Source organism: Struthio camelus, chromosome 1 (assembly GCF_040807025.1).
Source record: "Struthio camelus isolate bStrCam1 chromosome 1, bStrCam1.hap1, whole genome shotgun sequence".
In the NCBI taxonomy this organism is placed as follows: Eukaryota; Metazoa; Chordata; class Aves; order Struthioniformes; family Struthionidae; genus Struthio; species Struthio camelus.
In genome coordinates this window covers 129,100,335-129,121,791 of record NC_090942.1, presented here as the reverse complement: position 1 = coordinate 129,121,791, position 21,457 = coordinate 129,100,335, and the positions used below count along the sequence as shown (strand labels likewise).

General features: G+C 39.5%; 1 protein-coding gene across 4 annotated transcripts in view; it reads left to right on the top strand.

Moving 5' to 3' along the window:
• The window catches only part of SYTL5 (synaptotagmin like 5), a 100,590-nt gene extending 81,842 nt beyond the window's left edge, over positions 1-18,748 (top strand). For all 4 annotated transcript variants that reach the window (XM_009686313.2, XM_009686312.2, XM_068916793.1 and 1 more), the window contains 6 exons: positions 259-361; positions 2,543-2,704; positions 7,666-7,774; positions 9,252-9,387; positions 11,928-12,136; positions 12,733-18,748. In XM_009686313.2, coding sequence (XP_009684608.2) covers positions 259-361; positions 2,543-2,704; positions 7,666-7,774; positions 9,252-9,387; positions 11,928-12,136; positions 12,733-12,875 — 862 coding nt within the window. In that variant the 3' untranslated portion in view covers positions 12,876-18,748. The remainder of the gene's footprint in view (positions 1-258; positions 362-2,542; positions 2,705-7,665; positions 7,775-9,251; positions 9,388-11,927; positions 12,137-12,732) is intronic.
• The last annotated feature ends 2,709 nt before the right edge of the window (positions 18,749-21,457 follow it).

Genomic DNA, 21,457 nt, shown 5'->3' with positions numbered 1-21,457 from the left:
TTTCCACGTTTTTGAGGATGAGTATATTAATTCAGCTCTGTCCTTTTAGTTATTTTGATCCTAACAGCATAACGTGACTATATGTTTGTAGATAAAGACCATACCTTTGCCTCTTTCACACATTGTCTGTTTTAGATGTGTATGGATTAGTCTGCTACAATTAATTTACTCATTTATGTTTCTGATCCAGCATTGGCAGATCCTAGCTCAAATTGGTTGTTTTTATTCCTTACTAATAGCTTAATTCTTGATCTGCAGCTATGTCAAAGCATACCTTTTGCCTGATAAGTCCCGCCAAAGTAAACGCAAGACCAAAATTAAAAGTAACAGCACCAATCCAGAGTTTAATGAAATGCTCAAGGTAAGAACAGTGTCTCTCTCATAAGCTGTGATGAATGTTCTCCTTATGCTTATAGACATTTTCTAGCACATGTTCCAGTATGGGGATTAGAGTTTGGAAAATATGCCTCAAAAGGAAAGTATTAAAACAAAACCTTGTAGTAGTCCTGTGAGCTGTAATTTCTGGCTTTCAGCATTGAGGAAGCATCTTTGTTTGCTTCTTCCCTTTACAGGAGAAACTTCTATTGGTTTCCCCAAATCTCTTCTAGAACTGTTGATGTTCCCCCATCTAACCTAAACTCAGAGTTGTTAAAAGCACCTTAAAGACTCTTCAAACCTTATCTAAGCTACTAAATGATGCTGAAAGAGAGCTGGCTTAGAACTTCCCATCTCAGTTATTTTTAAGAGACGATACCCTTTTATAGTAAAATTTAAATTTCTCTAGGAAAGTTTTTTAATTTTTTTTTTTCTAAAGCAGAACTGACTTTGTCAGGAAAATATCAACAATAGCTTCACTAGCTGCCTTCCTGAAAAGCTGTAGTCATGTTCACTTTTCTGTTGCAAAAGAGAGCGATGACATGACTTCCTTGAGGGCTGGTGGAACAGGGTGCCCACCTTCTTCGCTTCTTTACCTCTCACCTGAGTCCAGCCTACAGAGGCTGAACTATTTTATGCTCCTCAGGAGCAGCTTATTTACCTCTTTGGCTCTGGGGTGCAGGTCAGAATGGTAGAGTTTCTGAATGGCCAGCTCACTGCCTCTCTAGCACCTGGACTGCAAGGCTGCTGGTGGTTCTGCTGCCTGTCTATTGACAAGCATCATTGCAACCAGCTGGTATGAAACAAAAAACTCTTTCTAGTTCTTCTTGAAACTTTTTTTTTTAATGATTTCAGTAATGTTTTAACACGTTTCTTATAATAGAGACTAACAGATGTTCCCTGGCCAGTATACTTGGCCTAACCTGGCTATAAAATCGTTTTACAGACTTGCACATACTTGGTCTGCCCAAACAGCTTGCCAGGAGAGAGCCTCTTGTATAGCTGTGTATAAGGCTTTGTAAAGGCCTTGTAGTAAAGTTAAGACTTGTCTGAACTGGGAAGAAAATGTCTTAGCCTCTAATTAGCAAGAAACATACTTAATATTAAACATGTTTGCTAGTATGGAACTCTTTGAAGATAAGACCTTGCAACTTGCTAAAAATGCAAATTGTGACAAAGAGGGCTTACTTCAATTATTGGTAGATGAGCAAGAATTGAATTTATTTGTCTCCACTGTTACTAGAGTTAAAAAGAACAGTGAAAAACCTTTCCTCTCTGATTTGTATTCCTTTGTGGCTAAATATCACAGTTCTCAGTCTGTAACCGTTGGCATCTAGGATTAAGCATCTTAGACATATCTATATATAAAATGGCCTACTTGTGTGGGAAGCCAACTGACTTGACTATGTCAGCTTCTGGAAGATATATGTCTGTGTCCAGACGTTGTCCCTGATGCAAAAAAATAAGACATCTGTATCTCCTCAGCTAACATTAAGAGCAGGGTGAATTTCATGGAATTAATAGGCCTTTTACTACAAGGAGGGCATACAAAGCTAGAATTCCAGATGTTTATAATTTTCTGTGTATTTTCTAGAATAAAATATTTCTTAAGAGGAATTTTTAGTAACTTTTAAGCTTTTGGTGAACACTGCAGACACAGGTTTTAATAGTTTTCAGAACAAGGCAGGCTTCTGAAAAGTTACTAGGGTACAGCTGAAGAGGAAAGGAGGGCACTGCTTCTGGAAAGTAGTGCACAGTAGACTCTCTTTAGGGATGACAGGACTAGTGGTTTCCATCTTACAAACTAAACTTTTATGTTAATCTGTTTCTTGTATATAAACTGTAACAAATAAATAGGAGGATAGTTTTAAGCGTCATGACTTCCTTTATAGCAATAAATGCCCTGTGAATAATACAGAAAAGACACAATAACAATAGTAGCATTAATTACCAGTGGGTGGAGACTGCAAAGAAAACAGTTATAGTTAGCAGTTTTGTTTGAGCTTTGTAGCCAGAGCAATCTTTGTAAAGAAAACAAATCTCTCCTTCATGCATCCTTTATTAGCTGCTGTGGGCTTTGTGAAATTTAGCTATAGCTGTAAAAGACTCTGTGGAAACTTATTTATGCTTGTTCTGAGAGGTCCGTTTTCTGTTTTTCTCTTGGTAGTATGTCATCAGTCATACGCAGCTAGAAACCAGGACCCTACAGCTTTCTGTCTGGCACTATGACAGGTTTGGACGCAACAGCTTCCTTGGGGAGGTGGAAATTCCATTTGATTCCTGGAACTTTGATAATCAGGGTGATGAGTGGTTTGTGCTCCAGCCCAAGGTAAGGATTTCCAGGGGCCAGTGGAACTGCAGTGAAGCAAATTTCATGAGGCTTAGTTATTTTTCCTTTGGAGCAGGTTTATAAACTGGTGACTTTATGATTGTCCAATATAGCAATAAAAAGAATATTTGTTCTTTATTCAGTCAAAACATACTGCTTTTAAAGTCTTCATGAAGACTTTACATGTGAATGGCTGCTTTAAAAAGCACCTTTTAAATAAAGTATACATCTGCCTCATAATAAATTACTGTGGAAAATCACCTAAGAAAGAAAATTATTCTTTTAGAAAGTGGCACATGAAACAGAGAACTTTACTAGTGCTCCCTCCTGTCTGACCCCTAACAGTCTAGTAAAGAAATAGGCCTTTTTTGTTTCATTTCAAAGGACTTCACACTTTTCAGCTGTAACAAAGTTTCTTGTTAATCTCTTATTCATCTTGACTGGGAAGGCACTAGATAAGGCTGCTTAGCATGCAAAGCAGTTGCTCTGTGAAGTAGGTCTTGCATTATACTTAGCTAAGGATATGATGACTTCTGGCAGTTAGGGCACCCACTGCTTTGACAAAGGCCAGTGTTTATTTCTGGAAGAGATTCAAAGAGCTATTGTAAACTTGAGGATTAAAGGCTTCTGAGCTGCTGGGTGCTATAGCGGCCAGAATCCCCAGGAATGCAATGGTTTAGATTGCTGTTTCAGAAAGTGTATTTTTCGTGTTGCAGAAGAAACCAAGATTGTACTACAGGTGTGGTGGAGATAGACTCAGATGACTCGTTTGCTCTGTGTTCATTACCTGTAAGGGAATAGCGTTATGTTTTGGGTTGTAGGAGGGAGTATTTGATTTGCATCTTCCCTCAATGGAACTGATTGCTGTATAATTTCCAGATATGGCACTTTGTGGAGCGTATTTCTAGTCTAAACTGTCCCAAACTTATACTTCAGTAAATAATTTGCCAGAAGATACACATGAAAACCAGTCCCTTCTTTAAGACTCCCACCCCTCACATTTTAGAGATGGCAAGAAAGAACGTTTCCTGTTTGCCAGGTCAGCCTTGTTAGTGAGGGTGACCAGCTCTTGCCTCGTGGTCCAAAAACGACATGAGTTACCAGGAAGAGAAAGTGGCTAATGACGGTAAACACAGTCAGCACTGTATCCAGATAAGGATTATAGCATCGTTCTTTCAAGCCATATCGCCCATTTGGAAAACTCCCATCAGACTTGCTTCATGGTGATATGCTTCATGTCAGCCTCACCTCCGTCCCTGGAAAGGTGATGGAACAGCTCCTCCTGGAGGTCATCACTAAGCATATGGAGGACAAGAAGGTGATCAGGAGTTCCTGTCAGCATGGATTCACCAAAGGGAAACCATGCTTGACCAACCTGATAGCCTTCTCTGATGGAATGACTGCCTGGGTAGAGGAGGGGAGAGCAGTGGATGTTGTCTGCCTGGACTTCAGCAAGGCTTTTGACACTGTCTCCCATCACATCCTCCTAGGTAAGCTCAGGAAGTGTGGGTTGGATGAGTGGACAGCGAGGTGGATTGAGAACTGGCTGGATGGCCGAGCTCAGAGGGTTGTGGTGAGTGGTGCAGAGTCTAGTTGGAGGCCTGTGGCTAGCGGTGTCCCCCAGGGGTCAGTCCTGGGTCCAGTCTTGTTCAATGTATTCATCGATGACCTGGAGGAAGGGATAGAGTGCACTCTCCTCAGCAAGTTTGCTGATGCTGCTAAACCAGAGGGTTGTGCTGCCATTCAGAGGGACCTGGACAGGCTGGAGAGGTGGGCGGAGAGGAACCTCCTGAAGTTCAACAAAGGCAAGTGCAGGGTGCTGCCCCCGGGGAGGAATAACCCCATGCACCAGTACAGGCTGGGGGCTGACCTGCTGGAAAGCAGCTCTGCGGAGAAGGACCTGGGAGTGCTGGTGGACAACAAGTTAAACATAAGGCAGCAGTGTGCCCTTGTGGCCAGGAGGGCCAGTGGTATCCTGGGGTGTGTTAGGCAGAGTGTTGCCAGCAGGTGGAGGGAGGTGATCCTGCCCCTCTACTCAGCCCTGGGGAGGCCACCACATCTGGAGTACTGTGTCCAGTTCTGGGCTCCCCAGTCCAAGAGAGACATGGCACTACTGGAGAGAGTCCAGTGGAGGGCTACAAAGATGATGAGGGGACTGGAGCCTCTCTCCTCTGAAGAAAGGCTGTGAGAGCTGGGCCTGTTCAGCCTGGAGAAGAGAAGACTGAGAGGCGATCTCATCAACGTGTATAAGTATCTGAAGGGAGGGTGTCAAGAGGATGAGGCCAGTCTCTTCTCCGTGGTGCCCAGCGACAGGACAAGAGGCAACGGGCACAAACTGAACCACAGGAAGTTCCATCTGAACCTGAGGAAAAACTTCTTCACTGTGAGGGTGACAGAGCACTGGGACAGGTTGCCCGGAGAGGTAGAGGAGTCTCCTTCGCTGGAGATATTCAAAACCCGTCTGGATGTGATCCTGGGCAATATGCTCTAGATGACCCTGCTTGAGCAGAGCGGTTGGACTAGATGATCTCCAGAGGTCCCTTCCAACGTTGGCCATTCTGTGATTCTGTAATATGCTTTTTTGGGGTCAGCTTTTGGAGTAGAATTCTCCACTACATTTCTGTAGTAGCACTGGCTGGTGTCACTGCTGCTGTTACTTACCATTGACCATTGCAATAGTAAGACACACATTTTATATTTGTTTTACATACAGTTTGTGTGCGATGTTAGTATGAAGTGGGGCTTCTTATTAAGGCAGGAATCTCTTTGTTGTTTCATTTCAATCTTGGGGGTGGGGGCGGATGTCTTTTTTTTACTCCTAACAAAAAAAAAAAAAGAATATCATGAAGCACTGTTGCTCTGGAAAAAAGTAAGGAGGTGCTAAGCATTTCAGCCATTCCAGTTGGAAGGTATAGTCTGATTATTTCCAAACCCACTTTAAAACGGGTTCTTAAAAGACTTTTAAACTTGTTCTTTCTTACCAAGGAAAACAAATACAGACTGGCTCTTGTCTGTCTCCTAAGTTGTTACAAATAACGTTTCTAAACTTAAAGTGCTGCTAGGGTTGTTGATCAGCAAACATTTTTTGTGACTGATAAATTACTGCATTTTGAAGTTAAAAATGTGCAGGTTAATACCCATGCAAGTTGCATGTGTTTCTCCCATTTGAACTGCCCCATTCTGAAAGAAATGTCAGTGAAACATTTGCGGGACTCTATTGCAGATCTTTATTTGTTCTATCTGTTTAGCTGCTTTAGGGAAAAGCTTGGAGATTTTAAGACCTGTTTCTTCTGTGAGCATTGAATGGTCTTTTATGAAGAGGAGTGTGGTTAAATCCGAAAAGGAAGAAAAAATAGTTTTGTAGTTGAAGAGGAAGGCAAAGCCTAAAGCCATGTTATGTGTGGTTTTGGCAGGGGAGGGTTGGCAAATTGTTCCTGAAGTATGAACCTGTACCACTATGTGCCCAGCAGTAAAGCAGAATCCTTGCCACCTTTATGGGAAATTTGATGCTAACCTACATAATTTAGACTGTGGATGATCTGCCTGACAGGCAAGATTTAGATGATGGTTTTCTGTTGCACAAGTTATTCCACAGCCATTTACTGCAGGTTTTCTTTTGTCCTTTACTGTAGCAACAGGCACCAGACACTGCTGGAGGCAGGACTGTATTATGTTGTTGTAAAAGTGCCTCTAGGTCACAAAAGGACCATACTGTTATCAGTAAAATCCCTTTGTTCCCAGTCCCATCTCAGGTTATGAACAGATAAGACTTAACCGCGCTGAACGTGGCTAGTGCTTTAGCCTTCAGTCTATGATATAAAGGCAGTGCTGACTCCGTGCCGTATGTATTTCTGAGTTTACTTTTCGTTCATTCTGTTTTCTCTTGATAATAGAATTTTGACCTTGTTGGGGAGACAGGAAGCAAGTTGAACCCATTTCAGAGAAACACTATCACTAATCAGAGGTGTTATTTCAAATGTAGTTCCTTGAATGCTTGTTTGGTACCTTGATGCGTCTCTCGCAGCATTCCAGGGCACTCTCTTTATACACGTTCTCTATCTGTGAGGGGTCAGGAAGATTTGTGTGTTTACACCCAAGCCTAAGTGCTAAAATGTGTACAGAAACATGAACCATATGAGTAATCTCACCTCCATTAGTGGACATCATTGATCAAGGTTAGGCTTAGTTTTTCCTAGTCCTGAATCTCTACTGTAATTGTATGGGATTTATTTTCCACTGCATTTTATTTTCACTGTCATATCATTTTCTCTGTGTTGCATCTATTGTTTTTAAAATTTAGTTTCTAACTTCTTACAGTATAAATAGAAGTTCAGCATGCATCAGTGACAGCCTAATATTCTTTTAACAGAGATGCTCTGAAGAGTACTTACTGCATTCTTTCTGGGCAGGATTCAGACATTTATAAAACAAGAAGATGCAGAAATAATGTCTGTGTAGGAAAGGAGAAGGACACTGGGAGTAACATTCGTTTTCAAGAATCTTTTCTAGTTTACCCCCAGTTCCCTGCACCTCCATTCCAAGAGTGACTCTTGTAAAATATGTGAAACTAGCAAGGGCTCAAAATACTAATTGATGTAAATAAAGGCAGCAGAATGTCATCTTAAATTAGCTACAGTTTATATCTCCAGGAATAAATTTGTTTGCTGTGAGTTTTTTTCTCACTCCTTCATGCTAGGTATCTCTCTCTTGTGTGTATGTTCACCAAACAGTGTCTAATGCCATATGACTTTGTTCTTCTGAGATCTTGCATTCCATAATTCATATCATTTTCTAAAATGTGATTGTATTCCATCTGGAACGTCTAATCTGAAAGTGGTGTGGTATGTCTTGACCTGTTTAAGAAGCATTTATAACAACTTATTGGTACAACGAAATAAAATGTGATGGAAGAGGTAGATGGTTGTGCTTAAATGGATTTCTGTTTTTCTTTTTTCTGTCAGATGGAGGTTGCAACAGATGTTGGGCTTCAGTATAAAGGAGAACTGACAGTTGTTTTACGTTACATTCCCCCAGAGAGGAACCTAATGCTTCCTCTAGGGCAGTTTCAAGGTAAATCGAACATTGATGGCAGCATATGATAACATCCCTCTGAGTATTAGAAATCCTCACATAGATCTAAATAACGGAATTAGAGAAGATTGAAAACGTACTTAAATGTATTAGTTGCCTTTATCTGGAAATTTCAATCTGTGTGTGTTTTCCTACTTCTGTTCCCTTCTCTTACATAAAACTTAAGGAGAAGGAAGGGGAGATGAGTGTGTACAGCCGGGTCTTGATGCATAGCTGTGATCTAACTAAAAAAAGTTCAGGTAGTCCGTAATATGATTTAGGACAGCCACATATAAAGAAATCTTCTGAATGCTAGTCTGTTTGGTCATTGTTCAGCTAGTTATATACGGTGTGTAGCTGATCAAAGTAATAGACTTCTCATAGAGTAATAAACTTCCTCTTGCGTAATTGTCCTTAAGCTTACCTATCTCCTTGTTTTCGCTCTTTTTCACATTGCTTTATTTCTGCTCAGTTTTGCCATATTTCTCCTGTAATTCAGTCCTGTAAAATATTATTTGAATTGTTTTGGGTAAGCCATTATTTTCATCAGCAATGAACAAGGGATAATAAAATTACTTACTGTTTGCATTGTAGAACATTTAGAATAGTCATCAGTTAACTGAGCCTCTCTACATGGATGTGCCAGAGGCAGGTAGACCAAGAGGAGTTCATTCTTAGTCACTGTATTACTTTTTCATATTGGGATTTGATAGGTGTATTAGATTTTTTATTTTTTATTTTTTTTTAGCAAGTGACATTCCCTTTGCTAGCAGTAAATTCCCAGGTGTTCCCTGTTAAAAGCTAATTGTTATCTGAAAAATCCAGTACACTACAGCATTTTTTTGAATTAATAACACTTTAACATCACTCCTGATCTTTTTTCTGATGTTTTCATCACTAATCAATGTATGATCCCTGCTGATAAGCCTCTTAAAATCCACAGCAGCAGCGAGTGCACATGTTCTCATGCTGCTGTTCAAATGCAGAAACGTGTCAGTGAGTGATATGTCCTTTCTCATGGTCTGCAAGGAGCAGTGCATCCTTACTAAAAGGAGCACATGCATATGTTTTGTATTTTAAGCTTTGGGACAGAGGATTTGCACCTTGCATGTGGTGCCTTAGCATCAGTGGAGGAAGTGAATGCTGAAAAGAAGGTAGAATTTACAGGACATGACAGTTCTTTCTGTTCAGCGTAGTAATCCACAAATGCTTGTATTTGAAAAGGACTTAAAATAGGGCACTCTGTTGTGTCCGGCACGGACTAGCAAGTTGCATGGCCAAGTTCTTTATCAAATATGAAGTGAATTCCCACCCCACCTTACTATTTCTCCACCCTAGGATCTGCTCATAAGAAATACTTTTCAAATTCAATTCAAGGAAGTGAGTGAAAGAATCTAGCCAAAAAGATTTGCATTTCAAATCAGTTTTGCAGTATATAATTTTTGGTGATGATGTTGCTACGTTGTTTTGTATGTAGGAAAGAAGAGCTTTAAAAAAGGAAAAAAGAGAGACTCTCACCTGCCATCTGGAGGTATATTAGAAGTCCTCATCAAAGAAGCTAAGAATTTAACAGCGGTAAAATCAGGAGGCACATCTGACACTTTTGTGAAAGGGTGTGTGCTTTTTTTTTCCCCCTCTCATTTTTTAATTGTTGCACTGTATCATATTTTGGCTCACCCTACTTTTTTCGGTACATGTGTATATGTGTGTATTGCTTATCAATCCTGAAATGCAACTGGCACCTTGGAATGGTATGCTGAAAAGAAGGATGTTATGGGATAAGGGCAGTGAGGTATCAGTGGTCCCAATGGTTAAATATCACCATAGCTGGACTCAGTCAAGAACTAGTATGTTATTCATTATCACTTATTCCATTCACACATTTATATGCAGTGTATTAATATGCAGGTTATTACAGAATGTTAATGTTTAGTACAAGAAAACACTTTGATTCGGTCGGGAGAGAGAGGTAGGTGATTATCCATCACTCCTGAAGGCAAGAAGTTGTAAATTAGGACTCAGACACAGGAGATGGCATCTGATCTGACAGTGGCATTTACATTTCCAGGAAACTGAAACAATACGTATCCTTAACTAGGAGGGATGGCCAGACTATCTCTTAAATAAGAACATATTCTCAGGAAGATACAAGTCTGTTTGGATTACTTGTAAAATTGCAAAGAGAAGAGCAACTGTGAAAGCTGGCGTGTTCTGTCCAGGTTCTTTCTAATGGATGTCCCCTGAAATATGCAGAAAGAGAAAATTAGTGATATGTGTGAGGAAATGCTGTTGTGATTCAGCTAAATACATTGAGAAAAAATTTCTCTCCCTTGTACTAAAAGTAGACTTTTTTCCCCCCAATAGTTATTAGAAAAGCTCTGAGCATGTAGTATGGTGCCAAGGAACATACTTAAACACTGAGCGTTCCCAGGAGGTGTGTCATGGACTTTAAACAGAAATATCATAAGTCTTAATTGTTGAATGTTAACAATGAGACACATTCTTTGACAGAAGACTTTTAAAAATTCTGCTGTTATAGCTTTGAGATTTGATTTTAAAGATAGATCATTTTGAAAAATTTAAGCTGTGTCATTTATATGCCTATATGCATGTGTATAAATACAAATACGCATTTTGTATTGGACATTCAAAACCTAGACTAGATAGAAAATGCTAGATGCAGGACATGAGTTTGAATAAAATGAACATAATTCTGTGTGCATCATTATATTGAATTCTTCAAAAATGTAAGTTATGCATTTAAGGTGCTAAATGGAGGAAATACCAGATAGCTTAAAACATTTCTGTTTGCCAGTTTTCACTCTCAGTGCTGGCTTTCGGAGTTGCTGTTTCTTAGGTATGTTCATTAGTAATGTTTTAAGTGTTTACTAAATGGCTCCCATAGAAAAAAATCTAACGCTAATTCCTTAGCAGAGCTGACAGTTAATCTTGTTCTTGTAGTGTGCGTCAAACTATAGGTAAGCTCAGAGACTTCGTATAGAAAAAGACTGAGCCTGTTCTTACTAGACATTTGTTTTCCTGTGCCATCTCTCTTTTCTTGGTACGTGTGAGGGCATTTCCTTTTACTCAAAATAGATTGATCACCCTGCTGCTTGTTTCCATGTGGAGCTTGCAACAGACTTCAAGGAGAAATGTAGTCAAAGCCTTTTTATATTAGCAGTAGCAATGCGTTGACAGTTATTCTCTGGACTATCTTTTATTTAGTGATGTCTGTTGCTGACGTGGATTATTCAGCACAGTGGAACATGAGTCTGTTTTCCTTGGATTATTGGTCTCTCTTGTGTCACGGCCAAATGCACGATCAGACTGCTGTGAACCAGTTGAGGTGCTGCAGCTGTCAGTTGAGGTGTTGCAGCTGTGTGATCTGCACTATTAGCTTGAGACTAATGCGAGCTAGTTTGACATAGCTTAGCCTGCTTTAAAAACAAATTAGGCTGCGTGAATTAGCTCATGTTTATTGTTAAGTACAGGCATGCAGATGAATACTGATCAAGGTCAAGTGATGTAATTTGTCTGTATGTCTGCCCCTTTAGTATTTATGTGAAACCATATACTCCATTAGCTTTGCTAAAGGAGTTGAAGGTACAGACTACGGAAATTCTGTACAGTCCTCTGATTTTGAAACTCGAGCGTTAAGTTTGTTGTTTGACTAAAGGAATTCTGCACGAAAGGTAAGATGTGGAAAGCTTGTCAGTTTTCACAGCTTTATTGTTTCTGCATTCATTAGGGCATTAGGCAATTCAAAGCACTCCCTATCAGTCTTTTCCTTTTCTACCTAGGGGTCATTCCGTCCTGCTCTGAGTGGGAGACTGGACTAGATGACTCCAGAGGCCCCATCCAGCCAACATTACTTTGATTCTCTCTCTGTTTAGTTTCACTGAAATAAAAGTTTGTGGCCAATACCCTAGATTTGGGGAAAGGAGACCTAAGTTCAGTTTCTGTTGGTAATACAGACATCAATGTAGAGAAGAAATGGAACCCAAATGCAAAATGTGCACTTCTCATAAATGCTTGATTTAATTTTAGTGGGAAAATGGGCTCCTAATTCTATTTGAGCCTCTACACGAATGTAGTTATTTGTGAATATTGCATTATATCCCACCTACCTACTTGACTTTCCTTTATCTCTCAGGTATCTGCTCCCAGATGACAACAAAGCTACAAAACACAAAACTCCCATAATAAAAAAGTGCGTGAACCCCCAGTGGAATCATACCTTTGCTTTTAGTGGCTTGAGTTCCAGGGATATACGTAACGTCTGCCTCGAATTGACTGTGTGGGACAAGGAGTCACTCTCCAGTAATATCTTTCTGGGAGGTGTCCGTTTGAGCACTGGAAGTGGTAAGGTCCCATCTGACTGGGGATTACTTTTATTTAATTCTGCTCTCCCTCGCCTCCCAAGCAATTCATGTATATATGAGGGATAGAAATGTTATTGAATAAGAAGTATATGGGAATTGCGGGAAACTGGAAAGAGAGAGAAGGCAACATGTCCTTTGTAAATAATTCAGTTCTTTCTTCCACTGAGTGAGAGACAGAACTTTGGTGCCTAATTATACTACTTCTAAGTGAAGAGCCGGAAGTATCTTGGAAACTTTTATTAGCATCCCAGGGAGAAGAAGACTGCTTTTGCCCAGCAGCAGGCTTTGTGCTGACAGTAGTGCAATCTGGAAGAGTTGTGTATCCATTACTCCTTAGGAGAAAGTTGCCTGTGGTACAGAGCCATGATGAGGATTTTTATGTGCCCCTGCCTGTGTGCCACAACAGAGTTTAATGACAAATGGTGCTTTACCAGAAAAGGACAACTGTTTTCAATATAACACCCTAGACAAACATGAATGTGTTGTCTTCATATACACTGTTAGAGCAAGTGAACAAGGATATTAAGTGACTCTTTACTAAAATGCCAAAATTCCTCATGTTTTTGCAATTGCTAGGTGTAAGTAATGGCAAGGAGGTTGACTGGATGGACTCTCAAGGGGAAGAGCAGCACCTCTGGCAGAAGATGATTGACAGTCCTGGAACTTCTGTGGAGGGAATATTAATGCTGAGATCCAGCATGGGAAAACGCAGATTCTGAAGGACACTTAACTACAGAGGGGTACCGCAAGTGCTTACGGCTTCAGTGGTGTTCAGACTCTTTTAACTTTGCCCATTTGAAAGTGGGTAAGGGTTACGCTCTTTGCCTTGGATATTAAGGCTCCAAGTGAGATTTTAATGCGTTCTGCACTTTCATACACACATGTTTTTAACCCCGCTTCTTGGACAGATTATTTTTCTTTTGAAACAAATGAGAATTTGACCTTGTACAGAGATCAGACTGAGCTTTCTCTGTCTGTTTTGATGAGTGGCATAGAGCTGATGAATATCCCTGTCTGCGGGCAACATGGAGTAATCAAATACTCTAGCTACTCGTTTCACAAGTTTTATGTATCTCATTCTGGGTCAAAAATGGCCTAAAAGATGGAAATGACACAGTACAAGCAGATTCAGAGCCACAGTGTTCTGAAGGTTAACAAATAACTTTTCTTTTTCACATTTACTCGTTGGGCTATGCTGTGTGCTGGATGGCAGGCCTAGGATCAAGCAGCACACTAAAGTGGGAAGGCCAGTGCACTGTGTTGCACGCTAGAAATAGGCAGCGGATGTAGAGGTTTAAAGTGCCAGTGTTCTGGCATTCTTTGGGTATTCTAGTGCACTGTGTAAAAGGCAGACTTGAATCAACGTGATCAAAGACCCTCTAATGAAAATAATTCATAACAAATCCCAAAACAATTTCCAGAACAACATGGTATTATTATGTTGTTCATTAAGTTGATAGCTCTAGCCAAGATCTTCAGACGTCATTGAACAGAGGGGAGACGTTCACGTCTGTCCCACCTGATGAGTCGCTGAGATGAAACACATGCTGTTTTCAGGCATGATGAGCTAAGATCCTGATTCAACAAAGCATTTAATAAAGTCACACAAGTAGAGTTATGCCAGAATGCCTTGCACAACTGTGAAATTTCTCTTAATGGGCCAAATCCTTTTCATGCATGCCCAGGCACATTAATTATTAACTACAGTAAGATTTTTCTCCCAAACTTCTTCCTGTTAAAAATGGATTTAATGACAGAAGTGGTTTTTGGCCAATTTAGTCATTAGTCTTATTAACCACAACAGTTAGTCAACGGTAATTTTGACGCTTTGTTTCCTAAAGTGATCTTTTCACCTTCTTAGGTCTGCCCTGCTCTGGGGACTCGTGCAAGTCATATCTGAAGAGCATGCTGTTTTGAATACTTTTTTGTGAACTACTCTTACATTTAACCAGTAGTTGTACTATGATAAGATAGGATTGCATTCTTTCTCAAGGGCCAGATTGGATAATGATAATCATAGGATGTAATTGCTCAGGTATAAGACAAAGGAAGAGAAGTAAACTGAATGAACAACATTTCTTCTGAATTTTCTGAAGTTAGAACATAACTTCCTATTTTAATTGTTAAATTCATCTGTAGCTATTCGTAGCCTTCATTTTTTTCAAATGTTTTACGTTTGAAAATAATGCCATATTAGTGCTAAGGAAACATTAATAAGGAAATATATGGAAACCGTAATCATTACGTAAATGAATTTAAAATAACAAACTTTCAGATGGCGTATCTTTCCCTGTAGGTTAAAACTCCAGAATTCAGAAATTTCTGTGAAAAAACAATGGCCATAAAATATTACTTGTTTGAGAGGTACAAATGCTGTTCTTCATAAATTGGAAATTGCAGGAGATCTGAAGCTAACAACAGAATATGGAGACCTGATAGCTAAGTAACTACAGCTTGACATTTTGACATCTGTAGCTGAAGCTATGGTAATGTTTTCTGTACTAGTGTACAATTATGTACATGAATTTAGCGCTGAATCACAAAGCTTAAAATGTAATGTCTTTTTCTGAAGATGCCTTATTTTGGTTTTAGTTTAAGTAGCTTGAAACTGCTGAGTGTCTTACAAGCAGTATTTTTAAATCCTAAAATCACTGGATACAATTATTTTTATTCATTTTTGTTACAAAAAGCACCTTAGTTGTAATAAAGCAGATCTGTTAGTTTATAAGTATTTGCTTTTAAAACTCTGATATGACTTTAAACAGTCATTCAAGGTAGTGATTGCCTAATATGAGACCCCGATTTTCAGAAATTACTGAGATGTCTTTAAAAAGGAAGTTCCTTCAAAGAATCTCAGATTCAAAATCAAAATCAGGAGTTGCTCAAGAAAACTGTGACTTCATTTTCCTTCTGTATGGACTCCTCATTTTCTTCCAAAATCCTGCTCAAAGTGGTTGGTAAAACAGGTTTAATCTCATTTTAGTCTGTTTTCATCTTAAGCCACAAATAAAAAAAGCTTGTGAGTTAATAAATAAGAGCACAAATATCAAGTGTGCATTTTATGAGCTTTTTTTTCCCCCCTCATAAAAATCTTTCTTTCTTTAAATACTAGATTTGCTACATCAGAATTCCCAAACCAAAGCAACCCTAACTTTTGCCACCTAAACTATCTCAAAGAGAATCGGAGTCTGCATTGTCTTGGAGGTTTACCAGAAACCAATATTTATTTTGTGATTAATAACGTTATATTGACGTGGAGGCACAAGCTTGGTTTTCATTTGCTGGAAGTTGGTTTAAAAAGATAAAGCTTATTAAAGCTGAAGAATTAGATTCTTCAGGATAAAATCGCATTTAGAGTTGTAGGGAAACATTGTGAAGTTTTATGTTTTATTTTGTTTCATTTTGATGGTGAAACTGGGAAAACGCAAGAAATCCTCCAAGCTGGACCCCAAAATGGAAACCTTTTTCTCTCACCAAAATAAAAAGCTTAAAATAACTTTGAACTAAACCTTTCACTTAACATTGAGTGTAAGATTTTGGCTAGTTTTTGAATGATATTTTCTAAGCTTTTAAGCATTATCATTTTAGCTGAATGTAGTCTTACTTTGAAAGGAAAAAGTCTATGCTTTAGTTGAGCTTCTGCCTGTTTTACTCCTGCTTTTTGGCCCCAAGTTAGAGTGCGTGATGAATGTACTCATCTGCAAATTGTCACCCAGCTCATAGCTAGCTTTAAGCCCTGCCATTTCCTTTTGTAGGGCCAAAGTCTCACTCTTGAGTTTTCTAAAAGTATAGGCCAGACTATGAATAGACTCTAAGTGTCATCTGTAGTTCAGCATCTAAAAGGAAGAATTTGAAGTGGGAAATAATTTCAGTCAAGATAGTGTTGTTTGCCACTGATGCGATTTGGAATATCGCAGTGAAATTACCTCCCAGGTTAGCAGTGACAATTCTGCATTATTGAAGCATACGGCATAAGTCATACTTTGCCCCAAATAAGCCTCAGAGAGATGATGAACATTGGTGTAAACACTAGAGCAATTTGGAAAGCTTTGCTGTTTTATGATGGTATCGATACATTTGTAGAAATCGTTTGATCTATGGAAAATGTCACATTTAATTATCTCTCTTGTATCTCTGTTCTTTTCCTTTACAAAAATGATCTATGGTTTAGCAAAAGCACAAGATGATTAACTGCAGATGCGGTATCTTGTTTCTCAGCTATTTGAATTAATTGCATATAATTGTGCGTCATCATGTACTGTGTGTTACCAGGCTGAACAAAAAGACAGAAAGCCAGGAACTGGGCCTAAGCCTTCCTTTTGTACTCTATTTAGAGGTATTGAAGGTGCATGAATGGTTTATTCAGGGCTAATTTTTAGGAGAAATTAGGCAGAAATTTAACCCTGATTCATAAATTCCTGTGCTGAATAATTAGACACAGCAGGACTGTTTCCAAATTATTTCTCCTGACAGTCTTGAATAAGTGAAGATGCTTCACTGAAGAAGGATCTCTTCTCTGCAGTGGGTTTTGAAAATGTGAAACAATGCATTTTACTGTGACTCATCTATTTCTAGCAATATGTAACTATTGGGTTTTAATCACTATCTTTTTTTCCCCCTTTCTGAGCGTTTGACCCATTAAAGAAGAGTAAAGGTACAACTATCACTGTAGAATTCCAAGTAGGGTCAGTAAATACCTCTGTAGACAGTGTCGTTTTTGCCAGGGTCCATGAGGACGAGCTGGTGCTGAGGGCTGTCTGAGCCTTGGCATGAGACTTTCATACCCAGACTTGCTCTCTGGAAGCAGAGAGCTCAAGTAGAGTTTCCCTACTCAACTTTAGGCCTGTAAATATCGATGCTCTCACTTGTGTGTTTAGATGCCAAAAGCAGGCTAAAGTAGAGTGATGTGGTGTCCCCATCTCCTCCACTTTCATTGTGTTATTTTTTGAGCAAGGGTGGCAGAAAAGCTACAAAGACGCTATGAGGGGCACCATTGCCACCTTCACGTGCAAATCTCAGTACTGTTGCCTTCCATAAATGCCTTTTAGACATCATGTTTTGATCTTGTCAGCTGGATGGTTAGAATATGGTTTATGAGAGAAGGATTTGGGATGGTGAGTATGTTTTGATCATTATGCATTAGATAGGAAGCTTATTGTTCTGTGGCTCTTCCCATACGGATTATGCTAAGGTAGCGTGAAAGAAGCATTTTTATATATTATTTCTTGTTCTTTCTTTTCCTGCCTGATTAGGCACTGTCAGCTCCAATAAGTTATCTTCTGCACAGAGTCAGCTATATAGCAGAGCAGCCATTGACCATTCACTGGTACTAATTGATAAGTTGGAGTAACAGGAGGGTTTCTGTTAGACTGGCATAATTTCAGCTTCATGAGGGATAATACACATTGCCCAACTTCAGGCATGTTTCCACAGCTGTCTGGTCTGTGGGTTCACCCAAGATAGATAGTAGAGGTTGTTCCTGAATCTTTGTACGATCTCTTCCCTCCACCCTCTCTTCAGTTCATCAGCCTTCACCACGAAATTATTCTTTGAAGATCTTGTTCAGTATGTCAGTCTGACTCTGTGCTGCATCTAAATGTTAACCTCAACTATCTGGAAGAAGGCAGCATGCAACAATTAAGAGATAGCTCCCTTTATTCTCATCTCTATGAGGTAAAAAGTGAAATTTTACTTTCCTAATATACAGTATTGATTTATAGCACTTTGAAACAATGACAAAAATAACCGTCTCCTGAGAGCTGGTCTGTGCACTTTGTAAACTGTTTTTTATACAGTTTTTTTACATTACTGTTATTATTTATTTATTTTTACATGCAGAGCTGTTAACAACATTTAGGAAGCTTATAGAAATGGTGATTAAAAACATGTGATTAATTCCAAAGTAGGATGGTAAGACTTTTAGTTGCAGTGATGCATTTTACCATAACTCGGTATGCGATATTGAGAAGCATGCTAGCAGAACCTTGCCACTGTGTCCCATGAATTTCCTGCTTTGTGATCAAATGTTGCCAGATGCTGTCTGATAAGTGGTAATAATACAGTGTCAGTTATACTGTGTATATTGACACTGGTGAGTGAATCTGAACTTGCTTTTAGGTGGCTTTTGGGTTGCTTTGGAAACTTAACCCTTCCTGCATCTTGACCCTTTATTTAGATTAACTATTTCAATAATTCTGCTTTGTGGCAATAACATATATATGGCTGTGTGCTACTGCTCCTGAGAACTTAATGTGTATTTTTAGGGGTAGTTCTAATTGTTGTGGTCTGCTTAAGACCAAATATAGTCATTTGTTGCAGCAATTAGAGAATATTCCTCATACTGCCTTTGTTCTGCTCCAGATCTGTTGCTTGCTATTTATTTAGTCATTCTACTGGACATGAACAGTAGCATCAGTAAATGGAAATGCAGTATGTTAAGGTCTGCCCAAATAGAAACAAACCATTCCTTCCCAGAGCATTATTGTACTGTGCACTGTACATTCAAATTTGTGGATGGAGATGGCTGGTAACTCATTTGTAGTTGTTGTCAAGAATACTGTTATCTATTTTAGAATTAAAATAATGGAACATGTTGCTGTGTCCCTGTCTGTCCTAAAATGCGTTACAGCAAACTATAAACTTGTCTTTCAGGACTATCCCATATTATCTCATTGAGGTAAACATATTACTTCATTTATATGTGATGAATAATACTAGAGGCCTAGACTGTCTTCAGAGATGTGTCTCTTTTGGTATTCCCTTTTCTCTCTGCTGTTTTGTCTGTCTTATCTTCTACCCCTTAAGCGTTTGTTTATGCTAATTTTTATTTCATAAGCATTAAAGCCATTTTCTTTCTTACATGTAAATACAAGAATATGGGAAGTCTAGTGCTCTCTTCACCGTTGCAAGAGAATTATTTTACCTGTGCTTTAACCTTGCACATTCATCAGGTTCTCCCTACCACCTCTGAATCTCCAGCCTGTTCCCTAGTTCAGGGTCCTGCCCACCTGAAAATCCAGGTATGTTCAAAATGCAGCTTTTCTGTGGTTACTGATCTTGATGTGTTGGTTTTTTTTTTCATTCCTTTTTTTTTAAAAAACAATCTTTGCTAATTCAAGTTAATTGATACTTTCAGCTGAGTTGTGCAATCTGCAGTAACGGTGACATCCCACATTGCTCAGTGCCACTCCAAGTTATGGGCCTGTGCTTGCCTCTGCTCACCTTGCAGTAGTCTGAAAGCCTGGCCCAGTGCATTGGGTTCGTGCATCCTGGTTAAGGTTGGGGTTAATACTGCCTCAGGGATGTTCACAGGTCAGCTGGCTCCTGGATCCTTTGTCCTCACACCACTCCTGTCTAGCTTGTCCAGAGGTTTTGGCCTCACGGGGGTGGGAGTTCAAACATCCATAAACTGGAAGGCAGCTGCCGGTGAGGAAGAGTACTTTATCATCAAGCTTTTTCCTGTCATTCCTTATAGATTTGCTTGGGACAGTTTTTAAGGATTTGCGTGGAGATCTGGAAGACTTCTCTAACTTCTCTGCGGTTAAACAGTGCAGCCATCTCTCCACACCTCTTGTCTGAAGTGATAGAGGCCAAGTTCTTGTAAAACTGAAGTATGGGTTAATCTAAACCAGCTGAGATTCAGGTCATGGTTACTTTCCGGGTGCATGGGTAGCAATGGAGGAAACGGTGGTATACACACAGGCACATTCTGCACTGACACCGGGATTCCTATCCGTTTCCTTTGTGCTTTACAGAGCGTGCAGTAATTGGATAGTTGTTTGACATGAGTCAAAGAAATGCCTATGTGTAATTGAAAACATTCTCACTTGCTCCTTTAGCCCATGCAGCCTTGCTGCTCTCTGCCTTCCAGTATCTGCAGCAAGTTTTTCCCACCCTTCCCCTCACCAAGCTACCATAACAGTGTGCTGCAGCCATAGATGGGGAGAGAGAATTCAGCAGCAGCTACAGATCTTAGAGGAGCTGTGCTAGGGGAAGGTGTGCAGCAGTTATTCCTTTTTTCCTTTCTGTTGATGAGTTGCAGCTGCACTTAACAGCCGTTGTCAGGGGACGGAGAAACAGGTCAGTGGCTAGAAGCTATCTACTATTACTAAGATTGCGTAACCTACAAGTTCCATTATTTCACCACCTCAGTTTAAGAAAGTGGGTTGCAAGTAAGCCTTCTTTTAATCATAAGAGTATTTGAAAGTACTTCAAGTTACTTTTTAGGCTCTATATTTTCATTAATTAGTCTGACTCATGCTTTTATGTAGGAAAACTACACACTGTAGTCATTTAATGAGAGCTGTAACTCAGAGTTTTAAGGGTCACTGATGTTTTAGCATTAAAATGTAAAGCTTTCTCTCCCAGAGGGGATGATTTAAGCTTTAAGAATAGAGATGTGCAACTTTAACTTTTCTCCCTCCTCTGCAGATGCAAAGGATTGTCATGAGGTATGTGATGGTGGGGATTGTTTTCATCAAACCGGTAGATTTTTGGGTAGGATTTGGGGAAAATTAGGCCATTTACAAATGCTTCGGGCTCATGAAAAACTGCTGTATCCCACAATTTGTCCTAACAGTTTTGTTGCCGAAGATACCGCATGACAGAAACATGAACTTCCTTTCTGACCTAAAATGATTTAATTCTTTTGGTTGTTCAGAGCATGTTCAAAACTGGAACATGTCTCCAGATTGATGTAGGAGTCCTCCAGCCCTTGGCTGTATCCACCACACACTGTGATCTGTGACTTCTACTGCAGTGAATAGCCTGGAGGTGGGAGGGGAAGGAGCAAGTCTTACTGCATTCAGGTCTTGCTTTTTGGAATCAGCCTTCAATCCTTCCAACCAAATTCACCCTTGAAACAATATTTCCATTTTGATAAGAGAGCAGTGGTATGAATAGCAGATGTGGCAAGAAAAGCCATGTTGGTAGTACAACAAAGACTCAAGCCTGTATTAGTTTGGGGGGGATGAATTTTCTGTTACATTACAAAAAAAAAAAGTGCACTAGTGTGTATACTATTCCTTGGTGACCCAGCATTATTTTTTTGTGACCAGAAGTCTACAGGATGAATTACTGGAATTTTGAAATATATAAATGCTGGGCTAAAGCCAGGAATATTAAGTCTCTTTTTCAAACACTTCTTCCCCAAAAGGCAAATTTGCCACATCCCTGCATACCATACATGCAAGCTGATTTGACTCCAAAACCAAAAGAGGTGGCACATGATGTTTTTCAGTGTTCCATTCCTCCCCACAGAAATGTCCAACAGAAAATGCCAAAAAGTTTATATTTCTAATCA